Genomic DNA, 19,588 nt, shown 5'->3' on the forward strand with positions numbered 1-19,588 from the left:
TGTGTAGTGTATCTGAAGGTTGCAGTTTGCCCCATACAGCACTCACTTCACACACACACCATAACTGACAACAATTTCCACTTTTATTGCATTACTCTTATTGGATTCACTTATGGCTCATATCTGGGCCCATACCTGTCAACCTCTGACCATTAAACATGTATCACAAAATACCATCATACTGGGAGACTTCAACTACCCAAACATAGATTGGGTACATTATTCTAGCCCTAATACCCTAGCCCAAAGGTTCCTGGAATTCATAAATTCAAATGCACTGGAACAACTAGTCACCTCTCCCACAAGGGGAGATAATATACTAGACCTGATCATCACAAACATGGGGACAAAATGCTCCACACCGGAAGTATACCCCTCACTAGTGAGATCTGACCACAAACTAATCACCCTGGATATACATATCCCACCTCCACCCCCAGCACAAAAGACCACAGTGAAAAACTTCTCAAAAGCAGACTTCACTCTTCTTAAGACTGAGATGGTATACTTTAAGCCCACTGTGCCAGTGGATACCACATCCCACAATGCCGAATCCTTCACAAATGCTTTCTATGGACATCTCCAAGAATGCATGGATCATGCAATCCCAAACAAATCCAAGTCCCTCTCCACCAAAGGTAAGCGTCCTGTCTGGTGGACCTCAGCCATAAACAAATTGTATAACAAAAGAAGGAAGCTACTGCACGTCAGAGCAAAATCCCATGAAGGGAAGACATCTCTGATCAACATTAGCAGAAAACTACGTTCTCTCATAAAAACATCCAAGGCCAACTTTGAGAGAAAAATCGCTAAGGACACTAAAGATAACCACAAAGCCTTCTTCACCTATGTTAGAAACCTGGGCAGAAACCCTCAGATATCCTCAGAGTTGGTTCACAACAACAAAAAATACACTGAACCCACAGATATTGCCAACATTCTGGCTGACAAGTTCAGTGCAAATTTCTCCCCTCCTTCACCCCCAAAAGAAGAAATACGTATCCCAGCTGAATGTAATCTCCCTGTCATCTCAGATGTCCAAGTGAGAGCCGCCCTCAACAAAGCTAAAAACACAGCATCAATGGGACCTGACGGTATCCCGGGTTGCGTGTTACGTGAACTCCAAGAGGAGCTAAACCCACACATAAAAATGCTATTTAACCTTAGCCTTACTTCGGGATATGTACCTGAACACTGGCGTACAGCAACAGTGGTCCCACTCCACAAGGGGGGTGCCTCTACAGACCCTGGAAACTACCGCCCCATAAGCTTAACCAGCCTGGTCTGCAAAGCTATGGAAAGAATCATTATGGAACTCATAAACAGAGACATGGGGACCTACAGACACTTGACCCCACCCAGTTCGGCTTTGTAAAGGGCAGATCCTGCCTTTTAAACCTGGTTGACTTTTTCGAAACAGTCACTAGAGCCATTGATGAGGGCAAAGCAGTCCATACAGCATACCTGGACTTGGCTAAGGCCTTTGACACAATACCCCACTCAGGCATCATAGATAAGCTCAACAGCTTAAAAGTAAACCCTTATGTCACTAGATGGGTTGCAAACTGGCTAAAGGACAGAACCCATAAAGTTAAAATCGCTGGAGCAATGTCAGACTCAAAGCTAGTCACAAGTGGTGTCCCGCAGGGATCTGTCCTGGGACCCCTCTTGTTCGGCATTTATTTCTCAGATGTTAAAGCAAACATGGGAGGGCTGTGGCTGACGAAGTTCACAGATGACTGCAAACTAGGCGCCATAGTTGATACACCAGCAGACACACACATCCTACAAAAAGGCCTCACAGAAACGGACAACTGGTGCCGGAGTCACGCCCTTAAACTAAATGCCAAAAAATGTATAGTCATCCCCTTTGGGAAAAACAAAGTACCCACAAATTATCACATAGACAGCAACCCACTGAGTACGGAAAAAGTAATCAGAGACCTAGGGACCCAAGTCGACAGCGACCTCTCATTTGACACCCACGTTGCCAAAGTGGTTAGAAAATCATTCTACCTTGCACACCTCATCATGAAGGGATTCACATCCAGATCCAAGGATGTCATTGTACCCCTATATTCCTCCCTCATCAGACCCATGATTGAGTACAATGCCCCATTTGGTATGTACCTCACCCGGCATTTGCAACAGCTGGAGAGACCACAAAAGTACCTCACCAAGAGGATCAAGGGTCTCCAACATATGTCTTATTCTGCCAGACTAAAGAAACTTCAGCTCTATTCAGTAGCATACTGCCTGCTCAGTGGTGATCTCTGCCTGACATACAAGGCCATGTCTAATCAGGATCTGATGGATATGCTCCACCTCAAAAAATCCAAATCCATCAGGACCACGAGAGCTAAAGACTTAAACCTCGGCACAAGTATGAATAGGACATGCTGGAGGGATAGATTCATAACCCAGAGGCTTCCCATGCTTTGGAACAGGATCCCAGTTCCTATTAGGCAGAGCCCCTCACTGACTCTCTTCAAGAGAAATCTTGATGAGTGGATGGGAGATCGTAAGTTTACCCCAGGGGTCACATCTGTGTCACTGCTAGACAGGGGCACAGTAAACTAATTCTATTATATAAGGGGACCTTCATTGTGTCACTACTAGACAGAGGCACAGTATTCTAAATTTATTCTGTACATTTTTTGTACCATTTCATGGGGTAGCAAAAGCCACATCACTATGGCTAGGCTTACAAATGCCCCAGGGCAGATAGCCTAGTACTATACTATGAAACTATCATAGCACTGGCCTTTAGAAATCATGGCAAAGGGTCAGAAAGAGAAGACATTTTTTTTTTCTTAATAGAAGGTCACTATGTATATATGACCATACATATAATTAGTTATACGAATCATTACACATACTTCATTTCTTGATTAAGTTCTGCACCCATAAACGGGGCTGACTTTATGTGGAACAGCATTACATATAAGAGTAGCAGCTAAAATCATAGATTATGTCTAAATCATAGCAGTTGAGAGGTACCACTGGGACAGTTTTTAAATGTTGCTCTTATATACTTAGAAACTTTGCATTAACGTTCGTTTTCTGAAATGTATGAAGTGCGAAACTCAAACGTTTAGTGTCTGCAACCCTCAACGATTAGCCAGAAAACACAAATTTTACAAGGAGCACAAGCAGACCAAAACAGCATGCAAAATCAGTAAAGTCTGGGACGCTTGGGCGGAATGCTTGCTAGATGTACATGTGCGCAAAGTGTTTGAAATTAAGAAATGGGAGGGGGGAGAACTTTGTCTTTGCAAATGAATTGTCCGCACAACAAACGACCACATCGTTGTTCTATACAGAAAGGGTTAATTTGAAAGTGCCACAGTTGCCGCAGCCGAAACTGGAACATACCAAATCAAACAATGGGTGAGCTTCATTTCTTAACAACAAACATTGTTTCAGTTGGATATTTCTAAGGAAGTTAAAGTAACCTATATGATAAAAACTACACTACGTTCTTTATTCCACTGCATAGATACGTCTTTTTTTTAGAAAATATATTTTCCAACAAATGTCTCCCACCTGCAGATAAACATGAGTTATTCCTTCCGTGTTTTCAGACTGCAAGGTTGACAGGTATATATGCTGCATTTTGCTTTTTTTTTTAATGAACCGTAATACCAGACTGATAACAATCTTATTTTTGTCCTTTCAAACATAGGGAAGCAAAAACAAAATCGCGACCTAATTTTATTTATGAGTTGCTTTTAGGGTATAAATTTACAGTTAAAACTGATTACTGGCCTAGCCACTACACTGCTTTGATATATTTCCGTTATCACATAATCCATCTGAGCAGTAATGCAGCAGTACGCTTTAGCTGCACTTGATTGGGATTAACACCTGAATTATACTATGGTGAAAAAGGGAAGATAGTTTGCTGCACCAGAATTTAAAGCATTTTTTGATCAGCTCAGTTGACAGTTCTTACTAAGAAAGAGACATGTTCACTAGTTCACACCAACACATATACAAATACAGGAAACACGTTTTATTGTTCAATTTGTATTTATAAAAATACAGAAAACAAATCTTATTTCTGCTCCGTTTGTATTTCCATAGGCTTGCTGTTCAGAGGGCAGAAACAATGTATTTATATGTTTTATTTGGTAATGATTGTCAGATCAAATATCATTTATGTCTCACTGTTGACGGAATATGTGATGTGAAATTCTGAAGCTTGCCGTTAACCATTCTCTGGTTTTAACATTTTCAGCAGCGTTTAACTATGTGTGGACCCATTTGTAGCCAAAGAAGTTCGAGTTTCACCCTAGAATAATAACTTAAGAAAAGTAAAAAGGAGACCGCTGTTATGGCTACACTGATGGATCTTTGGAGCTAGTATGCATGTATAGCAAAGATTTCATCTACAAGTCCTTCATAATTTTTGAGGTGACATTAAGAAATTATAAACGAGAAAAACTTGTGTATGTATGGCTAGAAAGTGAATGGAGGACGTGGCACACAAGGCATCAAGTGAGAAAAGCTAATGAATGGAGCAGAAGAGCTCCGGAGCAGTGATGGAAGAGTTTAAGACACAAAGGTAGGGTCTAAATGGACTTTCTAAGACAAACAGTGGTTCATAGTAGTACACTTAAGGAACAATAACCATTTGTTTGGTAGAGAAATATATCCTAATTTATCTGTTGCTGAAGCATGCTGAAGTTAACTTAATAGTATGTTTAAAAAAAAAAAAATATATATATATATATATATATATATATATATATATATATATACACATGTCTTATTCATCTGCTCTTACTGTAACTGTCTTAGTTGCTCTTCTGCGTGCTATCTGTTCAGTCGCTCTTACTCTGCACTTATTACTGCTTGTTAGTAGCCTTCTAATTCACTGCTTTCTGCACTTGTTTTTTCATTATTTGTTAATTTAATTGCATTTATTTGTACTGTATTTGCCATAGTGCTGCTACACTTTCAGGTGTGCTGGCCTGCACTACAATTTGAATTGTATTTACTACTGTTTTAGCTCCTTTTCTGTAACGAAAAAAAAAATTCTAAGCCTGTTTCCTGCCTTTCCTGTAACTAGTCAAGTCCAGATACAGACTTGCTGTATCCAGGACGGTTGGTAAGCTTCTGAGCCCCCCAAGCCTTTCTGTGTTGGAGGGAAGCCTTCTAGCTTATCAGTGGGAGTGGTAAGCACTAGGTAGCCTATCTACCACGGGAAGAGTGGGTTTTGGCCCAGAAGTTGTAGTTCTTTGGCCGTTTGGGCAGTTTTTCCATCTCTTTCTGCTTTCTGGTTAAAAGCCTGTTTTGCATTTGGTCCCCTCCTTTCCTATAACTAGTGTAATCCAGGTACAGATTTGCTGTATCCAGGACTGTTGGTAAGCTTCTGAGCCCCCCAAGCCCTTCTGTGTTGGAGAGAAGCCTCCTAGCTTATCAGTGGGAGTGGTAAGCACTAGGTAACCTATCTACCACAGGAGGAGTGGTTTCTGGCCCAGAAATTATAGTTTATTGGCCATTTGGGAAGCTTTTCCATCTCTTTCAACCTTCTGATTTAAAAGCCTGTGTTTGCGCTTGTTTCCTGCCTTTCCTGTTATTAGTGTAGTCCAGGTACATATTTGCTGTATCCAGCACTCTTTGTAAGCTTTTGAGCCCCCCAAGCCTTTCCGTGTTGGAGGGAAGCCTTCTAGCTAATCAGGCTACCTGATGTTTACCACTCCCACTATCTACCACAAGAGGAGTGGTCCCTGGCCCAGAAATTGTAGCTATTGGCTGTTTGAGCAGTTTTTTCCATCTCTTTCAACTTTCTGGTTTGAAAGCCGCACTTGTGCCTGTTTCCCGCTTTTCCTATAACTAGCCTAGTCCGGTTACAGAGTTGCTGTATCCAGGATTGTTAGTAAGCTTCTGAGCCCCCAAGCCTTTCTGTGTTGGAGGAAAGCCTTCTAGCTTATCAGTGGGAGTGGTAAGCACTAGGTAGCCTAACCTCCACAGAAAGAGTGAGTTTTGTCCCAGAAATTGTAGTTTATTTGGCTGTTTGGGCAGTTTTTCATCTTTTTCAACTTGCTGGCTTAAAAGCCTATGTTTGTACTTGTTCCCTGCCTTTCCTGTAACTAGTCTAGTCCAGGTACAGATTTGCTGTATTCCAGGACTCTTTGTAAGCTTCTGAGCCCCCCCAAGCCTTTCTGTGTTGGAGGGAAGCCTTCTAGCTTATCAGTGGGAGTGGTAAGCAACACTATCTACCACAAGAGGATTGGTTCCTGGTCCAGAAATTGTAGCTATTGGCCATTTGGGCAGTTTTTTTCCATCTCTTTCAACGTTCTGGTTTAAAAGCTGCACTTGCGCTTGTTTCACACCTATCTTGTAACTAGCCTAGTCCAGATACAGAGTTGCTGTATCCAGGACGGTTGGTAAGCTTCTGAGCCCCCCAAGCCTTTCTGTGTTGGAGGGAAGCCTTCTAGCTTATCAGTGGGAGTGGTAAGCACTAGGTAGCCTGTCTACCACGAGAGGAGAGGTTATTAGATCAGAAATTGTAGTTTATTGACCATTTGGACAGTTTGTCCGTCTCTTTCAACTTTCTGGTTTAAAAGACCACATCTGCGCTTGTTTCCCATCTTTCCTGTAACTAACCTACTGGTAGCACTAGAAAGCCTTAAACTGATACAAGCCTTCTAGCTTAGGAGAGAGACTTTGGAGTGATTAAGTATCAGTTTTCTGTACTTTCTTGTTGTACTTAACTGTTTACTGCCTAAACGCAGATTTTTCCAGTGTTTATTGTGATTTAAAAGCTTGTTTTTTTCACATATTGTACTTATTTGACTGCCTGTACTTTAAAAAGTTGTTTTTTTAAATAATTTATTTAATTGTTGTAGGCTACACACTAAAGTGCGATGGTCTTTTCTGATTGTTTGTAGTCGTTTAAAGCTGTTTTAAGTTTTTTACTGTTTTTGCCTTATCTTTTCAAAAAAAAAAAAATTCCTTGTTTCCCACCTTTCTAAGCTAGTATAGTCCAGTTTTCAGGCTAGTGCTGAATTCAGGGCCATGATACTAGTTTCTGAGTTACCCATACCTTACTTGGATAGAAGGAAGTTTCTCTGTTCACCTGTGAGAGGGGAGAGCTTTGAGCAACTTGTCTGTCCCTGGAGGAGTGGTCCCAGCCCAGAAATTAGTAGTTTATTGGCCATTTTGGGCTAATTTCTATCTCTTTCATTCCCCTACTATAAAAACCACGTTTGCACGGTTTTTGCGCACCTGGCTGTGCCGGTTAGCTACGGTTAAATTATTCCCGGCTATACTAAGTCTCCTCTTCAGTTTTTCCCTTGAAACTAGTCTAACTCTCAACCTAAGCACTCAAAAAGCATCTTACAGCCAAGCACTTGCTCAGACCTAATAGCAAGCACTAATATACCCTGACACTGATTGCCCAGCAGGGCATGGCTCTTTATTCACCCCTCACCAACCAAGTGACTAAGCAGCTCACCCTACTGTTCAGGCATGACCAAAGGGCAACTTCAGGTGCACTCTCCAGTCCATCTGGTGAATCTGGGTATCCTGAGGCAATGTTACAACTGCATCATGTACACAGACAACCCTCTCCTCCTACCACAAAACACTAACATATGCGAGAGAAGCAATTATATAGCCAAACTGGAAGCTAAGCTGTCTTCACCCAAGACTGGAACAGACAGTCAAGAGGAGAAGGTTAACACTTGCACCACAACTCCAGCCGCACCCAGACCTACTAAAACAGCACTGGCAAAACATGCACATAAATACACAAAATCATACTCAGAGGCTCTAAGTAAAAACTTGCAAAAGCATCATAGACCTCCAAAGCAGACACCGAAACAACCTGCACTTCCCGTCACAAACCAGACAACACATAAAACACAAAATCAGTGTGCCACACAATCACAGTCCTTAAGGCAAAATAACATACCTAACACACTAGTAATAGGTGACTCTATAGTCAGGCACACTGACATTCCACTCACTAGGCTGGACAAGCAGACGGTTACTGTTAGCTGCCTGTCAGGAGCCAGAATCCGCCACATAACACAAGCACTCAGGTCACTCCAGAACAAGTACAAATATGACTCTGTCATTGTTCATGTTGGTGTGAATGACCTGAGATGTACCACCCTGGACTACATGAAAAGAGACATGGAAGAGCTCACTGTGATCATGTAGCCCAGGCTGGTATGACCCTGAGTAGCATCCTGCCCTCACCAAGAATGATACCTCAGTATAAAGAAAAAATGATCAATTTCAACAATTGGCTAAGCTTCTGGTGTCATTCAAAGGGGATCCAGTGTTTGTCAGCCTGGGACGACATGCTCGACAAGCCGCATTGCTTCGCAAGAGATGGCTTGCACCTGTCACCCCTAGTCTTTTGAATACTGGCCCCATAGTGCCTTTTTTAGGCAAGGCTCAAAAGTCAAACCCACCTCCATAAACAGCACAACTAACAAAAAAACTGAGGGTTATGTTACTCAACGCCAGGAGTTTAAATCTCAAAATGCACATGCTCGAAGCACTCCTCAGTATGGAGAACGTCGACATCTGTGCAGTAACTGAAACTTGGTTCAAGGCTCCAGAGAGCACCCCAGCTCTACCGGGCTACAACTCATACCACACATTTTGGCCACAGAACACTGACCGAAACACAAAAGGAGGGGGTGTATCCATATTCATCAAGGATACCTACACCTCCAGGTTAGTGACGCAGCATACCTCCTCTGAGATCATCCATGTGCAACTAACATCGGGCAAATCTGCAATGCAAATTGTGGCCTGCTACAGATCACCCTCCATGACCCAGGACCACCACTCCACCTTTCTGGAGACACTGGAAAACATGAAGGTCCTACCAAACACCCTGATACTGGGCAATTTCAATTACCCTACCATTCACTGGGAAAACTACTCCAGTACAAATTCCCAGGCCCAGCGCTTCCTGGAATTCATCAACTCAAATGCCCTGGATCAGCTGGTAAACTCCCCTACCAGAGGTGAAAACATATTGGACCTGGTCATCACCAACATGGGCGACAGGTGTTCCACACCAGAGGTCAACCCGTCACTGGTTAGATCAGACCATAAACTAATCACTCTAGATGTCCACACCCCACCACCACCCCCAACTAAGGAAACCACAGTAAAAAACTTTTCTAAAGCAAACTTCACCTTACGTAAGACAGAGGTGGTAAGTTTAACAGCCCCCACGCTAAAGGTTAACGCTGCCCAAGATGCAGAAACCTGTACAAATGCACTCTATGACCACCTACAAGGATGCATGGATCGTGTCATCCCTAGCAAAACCAAGACTCATTCCTGTAAGAGAAGGAAACCAGTTTGGTGGACCCCTGCAATAAACAGGCTATACAATAGGAGGAGGAAGCTAGTTCAGAAAAAAAGCAAATTCCAAAAAGGAAAGACATCCCTGATCAGTATCAGTAAGAAACTGAGGTCCCTCATGAAATCATCCAAGGCTAACTTCGAAAGAAAAATAGCCAAGGATTCAAAAGATAACCACAAAGCCTTCTTTAGCTATGTTAAGAATCTAAGTGGCAACTTGCAGATATGCACTGAACTAGTGCAAAATAGCACAAAATACACTGAACCTACTGATATTGCCAACATCCTGGCAGATAGATTTAGTGCAGACTTCACCCCCTCTCGCCTCCAAAAGGGCCTTACTGAGACGGACACCTGGTGTTAAAGTCATGACCTCAAGCTAAATGCCAAAAAATGTATAGTCATCCTGTTTGGGAAAAACAAAACGCCCACGAATTACCACATAGGTGGCAGCCCCCTTAATACAGAAGAGGTAATAAGAGATCTGGGGACCCAGGTAGATAGTAATCTCTCCTTTGACAATCATATTGCCAAAGTAGTTAGGAAATTCTTCTATGTGGCCCATCTAATGGGGCGGCGAAAGCCGACACACTCTGGCTAGGCTTATAAATGCCCTTGGGCAGATAGCCTAGTACCTATGTACCCTTTCAGTTAAAAATGCAAGTATCTATGTTACTGATAAATAGCAGGAAGTAGAATGCAGTGGTACTAAGCCACGGTGGTGCAGCGGTTAGCGTTGTCGCCTCACAGCAAGAGGTTCTCCCGTTCGATTCTCGGCTGGAGCGCCTTCTGTGTGGAGTTGCATGTCCTCCCCGCGGTCGAGTGACACTAAAGACATGCAGGTAGGTGCGAGCGTGAATGGACATGCCTCCATTGAAGGTTGGGCGTCGGGTTGGCAACTCAGCACCGTAAAATCTACTGCCAATCATGAGCAGACCGGAGTTTCGCTGTGGCGACCCCTAACCGGGAAAAGCCAAAAAAAGGCAGTAGAATGCAGTGGTACTGATATCCAAGTGGCATGTTTTTGAATTTAAGGTACATAACTCTCAGACTAATCATGGGCAAAGGCAAAAAGAATAACAGAAGAAAAGACAAATCAGGAACACATTTTGTTTGTATGTGTTATTCATACAGAAAATTGTTAGATTATGCATGTTTGTATTGGCATGCATTTTCTGTTTTCTGAAGAGTAATATTTCTATAATGATAATTTGTGGTGTTGTTTTGATAATATGCACACATTTTATGAGAAATTGTGGAAAAGTCTGAGACAAAGTTAACACACTCTCAAGAGCTATGTTGAATGGAGACCACAAAAACTAAATGAGGCAGTTGTACAGTTTCTAAAAAAAAAATGGAAACTTAGATTTATGTTTTGTTTTTCTCCCCAGTGCCTGTACTCAGTACTCCCTTGACCTGATCATCTCATTCCTTCCTTATGGATCAAAAGCCAAACAAGGAGGTTGTAATCAAAATAGTAATTTTTGTTTTCTAAGTAAGTTACCAAATCCCAACCCCCTAGGTGGCTGATAGTCTATCCATAATACCTATTGCTTATGGCCATCTCCATTAACAGAGTGCAATATTTGTCAGGTACACGTTTGTCAATGCTAAACTGCTAAAATTAGCAGTAACTTGACCCATATAATGAGTGAGTAGATATAGTTATTTCCAGGTTTTATGAGTGGCAGTCATGGCTTCATCCCAGTGCACCATTGTACCTACTTAAAAATACATATTTTAATGGCATATGCAAACTGCTTGGTCCACAATGTCTATCCATTTCACTACCTTCTTGATACGTTGTTGATTAAGTATGATATATAACTTATTTATTTTTCTTTCCTCAGTGCACCCCTGTCTTTATTCCAGACCCCACATACTGTTAAATTTTCTCTCTGTTTTAATGCCGTCTTTTAAGAATGTGTATTCCAGTCATTCACACCATCTCCAGAAGAAAAGGCCACAATCCATCATGTCTTCCTTCAGCCTTTCATCTTAAATACCTGATTTTGTTTGCTGTATCTGCTTTTTGAAAAAAAAGTCCCCTGTTAAATTTTGGTGAGCTATTAAACTACCTCAATTACATCCCCTCTACCTTTTTTCACTTCTGCATATATTGAACTCCTGATATCTTTAATTGACTCCTGGTGAAGACCATGATCCATTTTGTTGGCCTTCTGTGAAATGTGAAATGCCTATGTCCTGGTAAAAATGAAAAAATAAATAAATGAATAGATGCAGTCCTAGGGAGAAGTCAGTTATTCAAAACAAACAAAAAAAAGTGGTACAGTTGAGTAGTTGTGCCTCAGCAGTTCAAAAGTGTCAAATACACTACTGCTCTTACATAATATTTTCATGACTTCCTCCACTAAATAAAAGTCATTAATCCTCTGATGTAAAAACAGCACACAGATCCCTTTCAAAAATAATTTTTTTGTACTTTTGTCAGTGCTAAAATAATGTCAGAAATATCTACTCCTAACCATCTTCTGGAAGATACCAACATTATAAATTTGGAAGGCCACTTGAGAGACAAACATACTTCTCCATACTTTACTTTATTACAAAAAAAATTACTTCATTTCCACAGTATGACACTTTACAGGTTTTCATCAAAGTAAACACAGATAAAAAAATATCACATACTAACTACTCTGCAAAACATTTACACTATTCAATAATCCAGTCAACAAAATTTTTTTGTACGAGTCCTGCTTCTCTTCAGACAACTGTCTTTCTAACAGCTGCCACACTGCTGCTCCCTAATTATGCCATCTGTGTGGACCAACTTGGTAATGCTACTAAAAGAAGCAACACAGTTTGTATGAGGATGTTGGCACATTTTGGTTTTATTTTAAAAAGTAGCCATTGACATACACACAATACTTCATGCATTCTGTAAACTACAGCAGTTGTGCCATAAACATGGTTTTGCTCAACCGTTTGATTGGACATGATCTTTAAAAACACTCTTTATACTCATGCCAAAGATGGTGTCCTGCATTCAGTCTAACATGTCATTCATACGTGGTTTGTATTTATATAATAACAAACATTAAACAAATAGTTAAAGTCATGTATTCAGTCAGTCTTTGTGGGCATTCTTTTTTAGTCTTTATTAAATCAGTCATAGTGTTTTGTGAGATACTGCAACAATGACATAACAGAGCTACTGCCATAGTCCATATTTCTTGTAATATCAGACTTTCCCTTTAGTTGTAAACATACTAAAAGTGCAGCAGCTTAGCATTTAGCATTGTTGTCTAAAGTGCTGATGTCTCCATTTCATTTCTTGGCTGGGGTTTTTTAATGTGAAGAACTCTGCATGTTCTCTGTGCCTCTGCTTGTGTTTTTGCCAACTGGTCTGGTTTCCTCTCCCATCCCAAAGATATACCATAGATGAACTTGGCATTCCTCCAAATTGTACATAGGTGTGTGTTGAGCGCTGTACCTGTCAATTCTCACTGATTCTGCAGGCCTTTCCAGATTTTTTTCTCATAATTTTAACCCGTCTCTCTTAAACTTTTTGATTTTCTGGTAAATCAGTGAGGATCACAGTCCGCCAGTCATTAGAGTTTCATATTTAATGTTCAGAAAATGCATGTTGACACAACTCCTTTTGTTTTATTAACTTTTTTTTAAGTGAATTAGAATATTATTTAAAAAGTCTTAGATTTGGGGGGTTTGAACAAAGAAGTTGAGAGGAATGTTGCGCACACACACTTACACCATGATATGGGCTGGTACCCTGTGCAGTATTAAATTCTCTGCCTTATGACCAGTAAATGCTGAGATATGTTCTGACTACCCTGCACCCTGAACTGGATAAAGCGGGTAAATGAATGATAGATATAGAAATGCAAAATGCGTATGCAAACACATAACAGCACTGGAAGCCCTGCTTGGGGTCACCCATTTTCTATAGAATCCTTTACATTCCCCAACCCAAACCATTTTCTGTCTTTGTTAGTATTCTTTGTGTTTGATCCTTACATTGTTGTTGATTAGATTGTAAATCCTCAGCTGTTAAGTGGTCATAGTATCCTAAACTGACTTCTAGGCACATCTCTACTCTAAAGTGTACAGCTGAATTTTCAAGTCTTGTCTCATTAGTCTTACCTTCTTTGAAAATAGAAACATGATTCCCTTCATATTGATATGGAGAGAGACTGTCTCTATGATTTAATAAACTATATGGGTTCAGGACATGTGATGTGGTTGTTAATGTGCTGCTCACAAGTATTTTTGCCCAATTTTTCACAAGCTTGAAAAGGTAGCCTTAGAGACAAACTGAATAGTCCACAACAGTCTTAATATTTATTAATTTTAATGTTTTTCTCCAGGCTTAAATGCCACGGCACTGATTTGTCCCTAGTTAGCAATGTACCACTGTAGAGGCCATTTTCATTCTCAGCTTGGAGTGTTGCTTGGGACATTAAAACTCTTAGTCTGCCATTTGCATTGTTGTAGAGTTGGTTATACACTTGACGTTTGTGCAGTGCCAGTTTACTTTATTTGATTAATTCCTGAGCATCACCACTTTGAAATCTTTTGGTCCTTCTTGAGAACATAATTCATCATCTGACTCGCCTTGAGTACTCTTCTGTTGTGTTCGAGTTCAAGATAATGCTGCTTATTATACTCCAGTATTTCTATCTGTTTTATTGCGCTCAGTCTCAATTGCTCAGTACCTGGTGGTATTTCGACACAGATCTAACATATCCTTAGCTACATTGTTTTGGATAGTTTTGTTCCTTCTTAAGCTCATTGTAGATGTGTGGCTATTCCTGCATTGTCATGCCTGAAATACTATTTTCAGTGCACTGCAGTGAAGTAAAAGTCTCCGAACTTTAAAATACTTTTGGAAGCTGGCTCTGGCCACTAATCTTCTTAGTTTTGCACCCCCCCCCCACCTCAAGTGCCCTATCTTATGCAGCTTTTTATGTCCCCTTTAAAAAAAGCTGTCTTTCATTGCATGTCTGATAAAGTAACTACAGTTTCACTGTAGAAGACACTGCCTGTAGCTGCTCTTTTCTTCTTGTAGTACCATTAGATTATTACCAGTAACCTTTTAGAAAGTCAGCAGATATGCATGCATATGTGTAGACTGAGTTCTAGAGCTTACAAAGCTTACAAACTGTCTAAAATGGGTAGTTTAATGTCATTTTAATAGTAGCAATTCAAGGTCCAGAGTATTAAAGTCAGCTTATTGTACTTTTGTGAAGAGTGTTTTTGGGGGGTGTACCTGAACAGTATACAGAAGGTTACCAGGAGTTCAATTAAAAAAAGAGGTGAGGTATATGTTTTTTTTTTGTTTTTTTTTTGGGGGGGGGGGCGCTCAGAGGAAATACCATGTTCCACCCTCAGTAAAGAACTAGAATTTTTTTTATATTCTAAAGAATGTTCCCTGAACTGATCCCTGTTAGTACCTGTTACATGTATAGTTTGTTACAGACCCACCCTGAGTGACCTAGTCTGTCCAGGAATGGTTTCCATGAAGCTCTTTTTAAAGAGGTTTAGAAAATGGCTTTTGTAAGTAGTCCAACATGACTGGCTATGTTTAGAACAAAACCTGGTGATAATGTATAAAGCCTGATTAAAAAAAAAAAAAAAGCAAACACTGACAAATTACCTGAAAGATCAAAGAGGTGGAGTGTTTTTTCTTCCTACCACCATCATTTTCAAGTTAACATTTTATCATTTATTTTATTTAATGATACATATATCCGCAGTGGTGCAGTGGTAGCATTGTTGCCTCACAGCAAGAGGTTCTCCCGTTCAATTCTCGGCTGGAGTGTGGGGAGTGCCTTCTGTGTGGAGTCTGCATGTCCTCCCCGCAGACGAATGGCGTTCCGAAAGACATGTGAATGGGCGTGCCTTCGTTTGAAGGTTGGGCATCGAGCTGGCAACTCGGCACCGTAAAAATTTACTGCCAGTTATTAGCGGACCGGAGTTCCGCTGTGGTGACCACTAACCGGGAAAAGCCGAAAGACAAACATCATAATATAATGATACCATTATGTATCATAATATAATTATATAATTATTTTATTAATTTATTTTATCATTTTCCGCTCCTGTTGGGCATCTACTTCTCAGAAGTCTAGGCCAACACGGAGGGACTCTTGCTGACCAAGTTCGCCGACGATTGTAAGCTGGGAGCCGTTATTAACTCTCCAAGTGATGTAGACATCCTACAGAAATGCCTCACTGAGAACAATGACTGGTGTTGAAACCATGGCCTTAAGCTTAATGTCAAAATATGTGTCATTCTCTTTGGGAAAAACTCAGTTCTGACTAATCATCACGTTGATGGTAGCTCACTGAACACTGAAGGCATTATAAGAGATCTGGGGACACAGGTTGACAGCAACCTCTCCTTCGACCACCACATTGCCACTGTGGTCAGAAAGTCCTTCTGTGTGGCATATCTCATTACCAAGGGTTTTGCACCCAGTAAGAAAGAGGTCATCATCTCTGTCTACTCTTCCCTCATTAGACCAATCATAGAGTATAATACCCCATTTGGCATGTACCTCACTAAACACCTGCAACAGCTGGAAAGGCCATAAAAGTACCTCACGAAGAGGATCCTAGGCCTTAAACACATGCCCTACATGGACAGACTCAAAAAACACCAGCTTTTCTCTGTCTCATATTGTCTATTAAGAGGCGATCTTTGCTTGACTTACAAAGCCATGTCTGACCCAGCCGTGTTAGAAATGTTGCACCTAAAGAAGTCCCACTCCCTCCGCACCACACGCTCCAGGGACCTCAGCCTCATTACTACAATCAACAGAACATGCTAGAAGGACAGGTTTATAACCCAGAGACTGCCCGTGCTCTGGAATAGACTTTCCCATACATGTCAAGCAGAGCACCTCACTGGCCCTTTTCAAGAGAAATCTTGATGAGTGGATGGGAAATAGAAAGTTTACCCCGGGGATCACTCCAGTGGCTGTACGTGATAGAGGGCATCGCGGCAGCATGATGCCAGGGCACTTCTATGGGCTAGGCTTGTAAAGGCTCCAGGGCCATTGGCCTAGTACACACCTATGAACCTATGAACAGTTACCTTGCAGAAACAAGTACAAATCAGTACAAATGTTTATTCAATTTCCCCCTCATGCAGCCTGTTTTTTTTCACAGTCAAATACATCTATTATCATAAAAATTTGCTGTTTCATTTTGTTATAAATATAAACCTGAGCACACTGGACTTCACATTTGCTGTCTACTCTAACTCTCCTGGGATATGATTTTCAGTTGCACAGCTTCCCTCTGACCTCCATGCTTCCTGTAATATTCACTTGTTCCCTAGATTGCTGGCACACCAGAGTAAAATGAAGAGGAGTAGTTTTGATTTATATTAAAGATACTTGGTGAATGGTTGACAAGTACATTGTCACCCTTTTGGAGAATGTTCTCAAACAGGGTGTTAATGTGCATATATCACCTGGTTAAAAAAAATCCATCTCTTCCCAACAGCATATTAAGCTGTGCCATGAAGCTTGGGGAGAAAAAATAGCAAATGGACACCATTATTTATGGTTGGTTAGTGTAGTTTGATGTTTAACAAGATGAAGATTAAAAAAGGAAACAAATTGGAAAAAAACTCGTACAAAAACTTAACTGCAGTAGCAGTTAAACTGTTGGCTGTTTTACTTTTCCATTGCTAAGCAGTTTTGTTTGTGTGAGTCTGAGTGAATGTGTGCATGTGTTTGTGAGGGAGAGTGCATATCTCTTTACTTGTTATGGCAAGATGCTTTCCATCAGAGCACATTGCATCAACAAGAAGTCTGAAACTCTAATGTTTGGCATTATTGACCAAATATAATCCTCAGACATTTACCAGAAAATTCAATGTTGTACTAATGACAGAGCAAAACTATGCAGCAAAATTAGTGACATGTTGCACAATCAGAGACAGTTAAGAGTCATGGGGAGGTTGCAGTAGGCATTGTGTGTTTTCTTTTTCTTAATTTGATCACAATGAGACCTCTAAGGTGTATTTAGTCAACAAAGTAGCTGTAATGTGTGTGCTATCGTTAAATACTTGCAAAACGTATATTTTGGATATAAAATATATCACAGTTGCATGTGCTACAGCAAATATGAAACATTAGTTCAAGGAAGTATTTTACATCAGGAATATAAAAAAGTGTATAGTAAGTAATAAAAACAAATAGATTACAGCCCATTCTATTAAGTCCAGTAATGCCCTCTAGGGTGGACATTGTCAGGGCTTGCTGCACTTGGCCTTATAAGAGCCTTGCAACACCCCTGGGTGGGCATTATTTTCCTGATGTTGCCCACCCTGTTGGGCATTATTGCTTTCTTATGGTCTTACTGCTAATCATCTGAGAGTAATTTTTGAGATATGTCATGTGATTTATATTTTTACTAGAGATACACATTTCTGTTAATTCTTCTGTTACCATACTCTGCTGAAATCATTGCATAAGGAGCTGTTATTGAGTCTTGCTAACTAGTGTTCAATGCTGTACTTTATCAGTTTTGAGCAGCTTCCTTAAACTTATGCTGACATTTACAAGATTAGGAATAAATGTGGATAGAGCCTGTAGCATGCTCTAACATCTCACCCATGCTTCTTTGTCTTCCGGTAGAGCTAAATGCACAACAGCTCCTACTGTTTCACTATCTGGTTCCTGAAACTCTCACATAGGCACATGACCCATATATCTTATTCTTGTAATAATGACCTTGCACTTTGTTGAGTTTATATTCTCTCACCCCGTCAAGTAGTTTGATCAGTCTATGATCCTGCTTTTCAGCCTTAGTATCCAAGACCAGAATGCTGTTTAAACAATTGTCTTTCAGTTATATGAACAACAGCTTTTGAAACAGTCTGAGTAGAACTGAGATTCAAAGAGTAAATAAATCTGTACTTCTCAGTAAGTATGTTAAATGTATATAGCTTGGAAATCTCTGCATCTGTCTTAATTTGCCAGCTTGAATAATAGTTATTCATTGTAGAAAAAAATAGCAGTTGATGTACCACTCACTTCTTCTTTAGAACTAAGTGGATAATGCTCCCCGTTGCTTTATTAAGGTCTCAGAGCGGTATACACCTGCAATTCTTTTCTGGACTGAGCACAGTAACAATACTTTTCACCCAGACCGTTGGTCTCATTTGTTTCACAGTTGCACTTGTGCATTTTATTCTGTGCAAATCCTGAACAGCTTCTGAAACTTTCATGGAGTATGGATGACTGAGGGATAGGATAAATCTGCATTTGGCAGAGACCAAACAAGCATCCCAGTTCAACAGCTAAATATTTACTTATTTATACGATTTGTTAGCTGGGGTAGAGCTCTGATCCCATTTGTCCAGTTTCTGTCTCCTCCCAGAATGTGAACATATATCAAATGGAAAAATAAAATTAATTTATATAATAAAAGGGCACACTGAAAACAAAGGAATAGTTAATATACAAAAGGAAAATATTTAAGAAGGTAGTTAACAGAAACCACTATGTACAATGTTTACATCAATTAGAGTAGCAACATATTAGTAGTTGGAGAAGAGTTGCTTTAGTGAAAATGATAGGCAGTATGTGTCAGACTTTAGTGATATTCAGAGTTGTCAAGTAAATTCTTGCTTTTACCATTTAAGTCATATGTTGTTTGTGGTGTGCCAAGTTTCAGACAGGTGAACTCTTTCAACAGTTTTTTTCTTGTACTTATATGTACAAGTAAGTAATTTCTGACCCAATGATGACACATGCAGACCCAAATAAGTAAGTGGTTAGGACATGGATGTAGCATCTCTCTCAGCTTCAGCACTTCAGAGGTTTGTGCCAACACTGTATTGCATTCTGTTCGGTATTCGCATAGCACAACTGTGTTATTATTTGCTTTAAGTTACTCCATCTAAGCTTTACACTGGTCCTTTGCTCCTTCCATATTCTGTACTTCACATTCTTGCCCTCTGTTGATCTTTTGATGTGTATCGTGCCATGAAAGAAGTCAGTTTCCTGGTCTTGTTCCACAAAATGCAGTTGCATTGAATGTGGCCTATATGTCTGCATTTTACACACTTTAGTGAACCAGTTTCTCTTCTTAAATAATGTACATATTTGATGGATCTAGCCAAATGCCAGACATCATCTCACTTTATATTTGTTTGCTTAAGCTAAGTTGACTGGACCCAGCAATCCTTTTTCATCTACAGTCGTATTATTTCAACTATCAAAATATTAAAAGCAAACAGCAACTACAT

At 40.4% G+C, this 19,588-nt stretch overlaps 1 protein-coding gene across 1 annotated transcript in view; it reads left to right on the forward strand.

Annotated features, from left to right (window-relative positions):
• Window positions 1-3,506: 3,506 nt before the first annotated feature.
• FBXL15 (F-box and leucine rich repeat protein 15) overlaps window positions 3,507-19,588 on the forward strand; it is a 192,226-nt gene continuing 176,144 nt past the window's right edge. The window contains exons 1-2 of the mRNA XM_044056532.1: window positions 3,507-3,600; window positions 4,241-4,567. Coding sequence (XP_043912467.1) covers window positions 4,518-4,567 — 50 coding nt within the window. The 5' untranslated portion in view covers window positions 3,507-3,600; window positions 4,241-4,517. The remainder of the gene's footprint in view (window positions 3,601-4,240; window positions 4,568-19,588) is intronic.

The sequence above is a fragment of the Protopterus annectens genome, chromosome 14.part0 (genome assembly GCF_019279795.1).
Source record: "Protopterus annectens isolate FY-2018-M chromosome 14.part0, PAN1.0, whole genome shotgun sequence".
Classification (NCBI taxonomy): Eukaryota; Metazoa; Chordata; order Ceratodontiformes; family Protopteridae; genus Protopterus; species Protopterus annectens.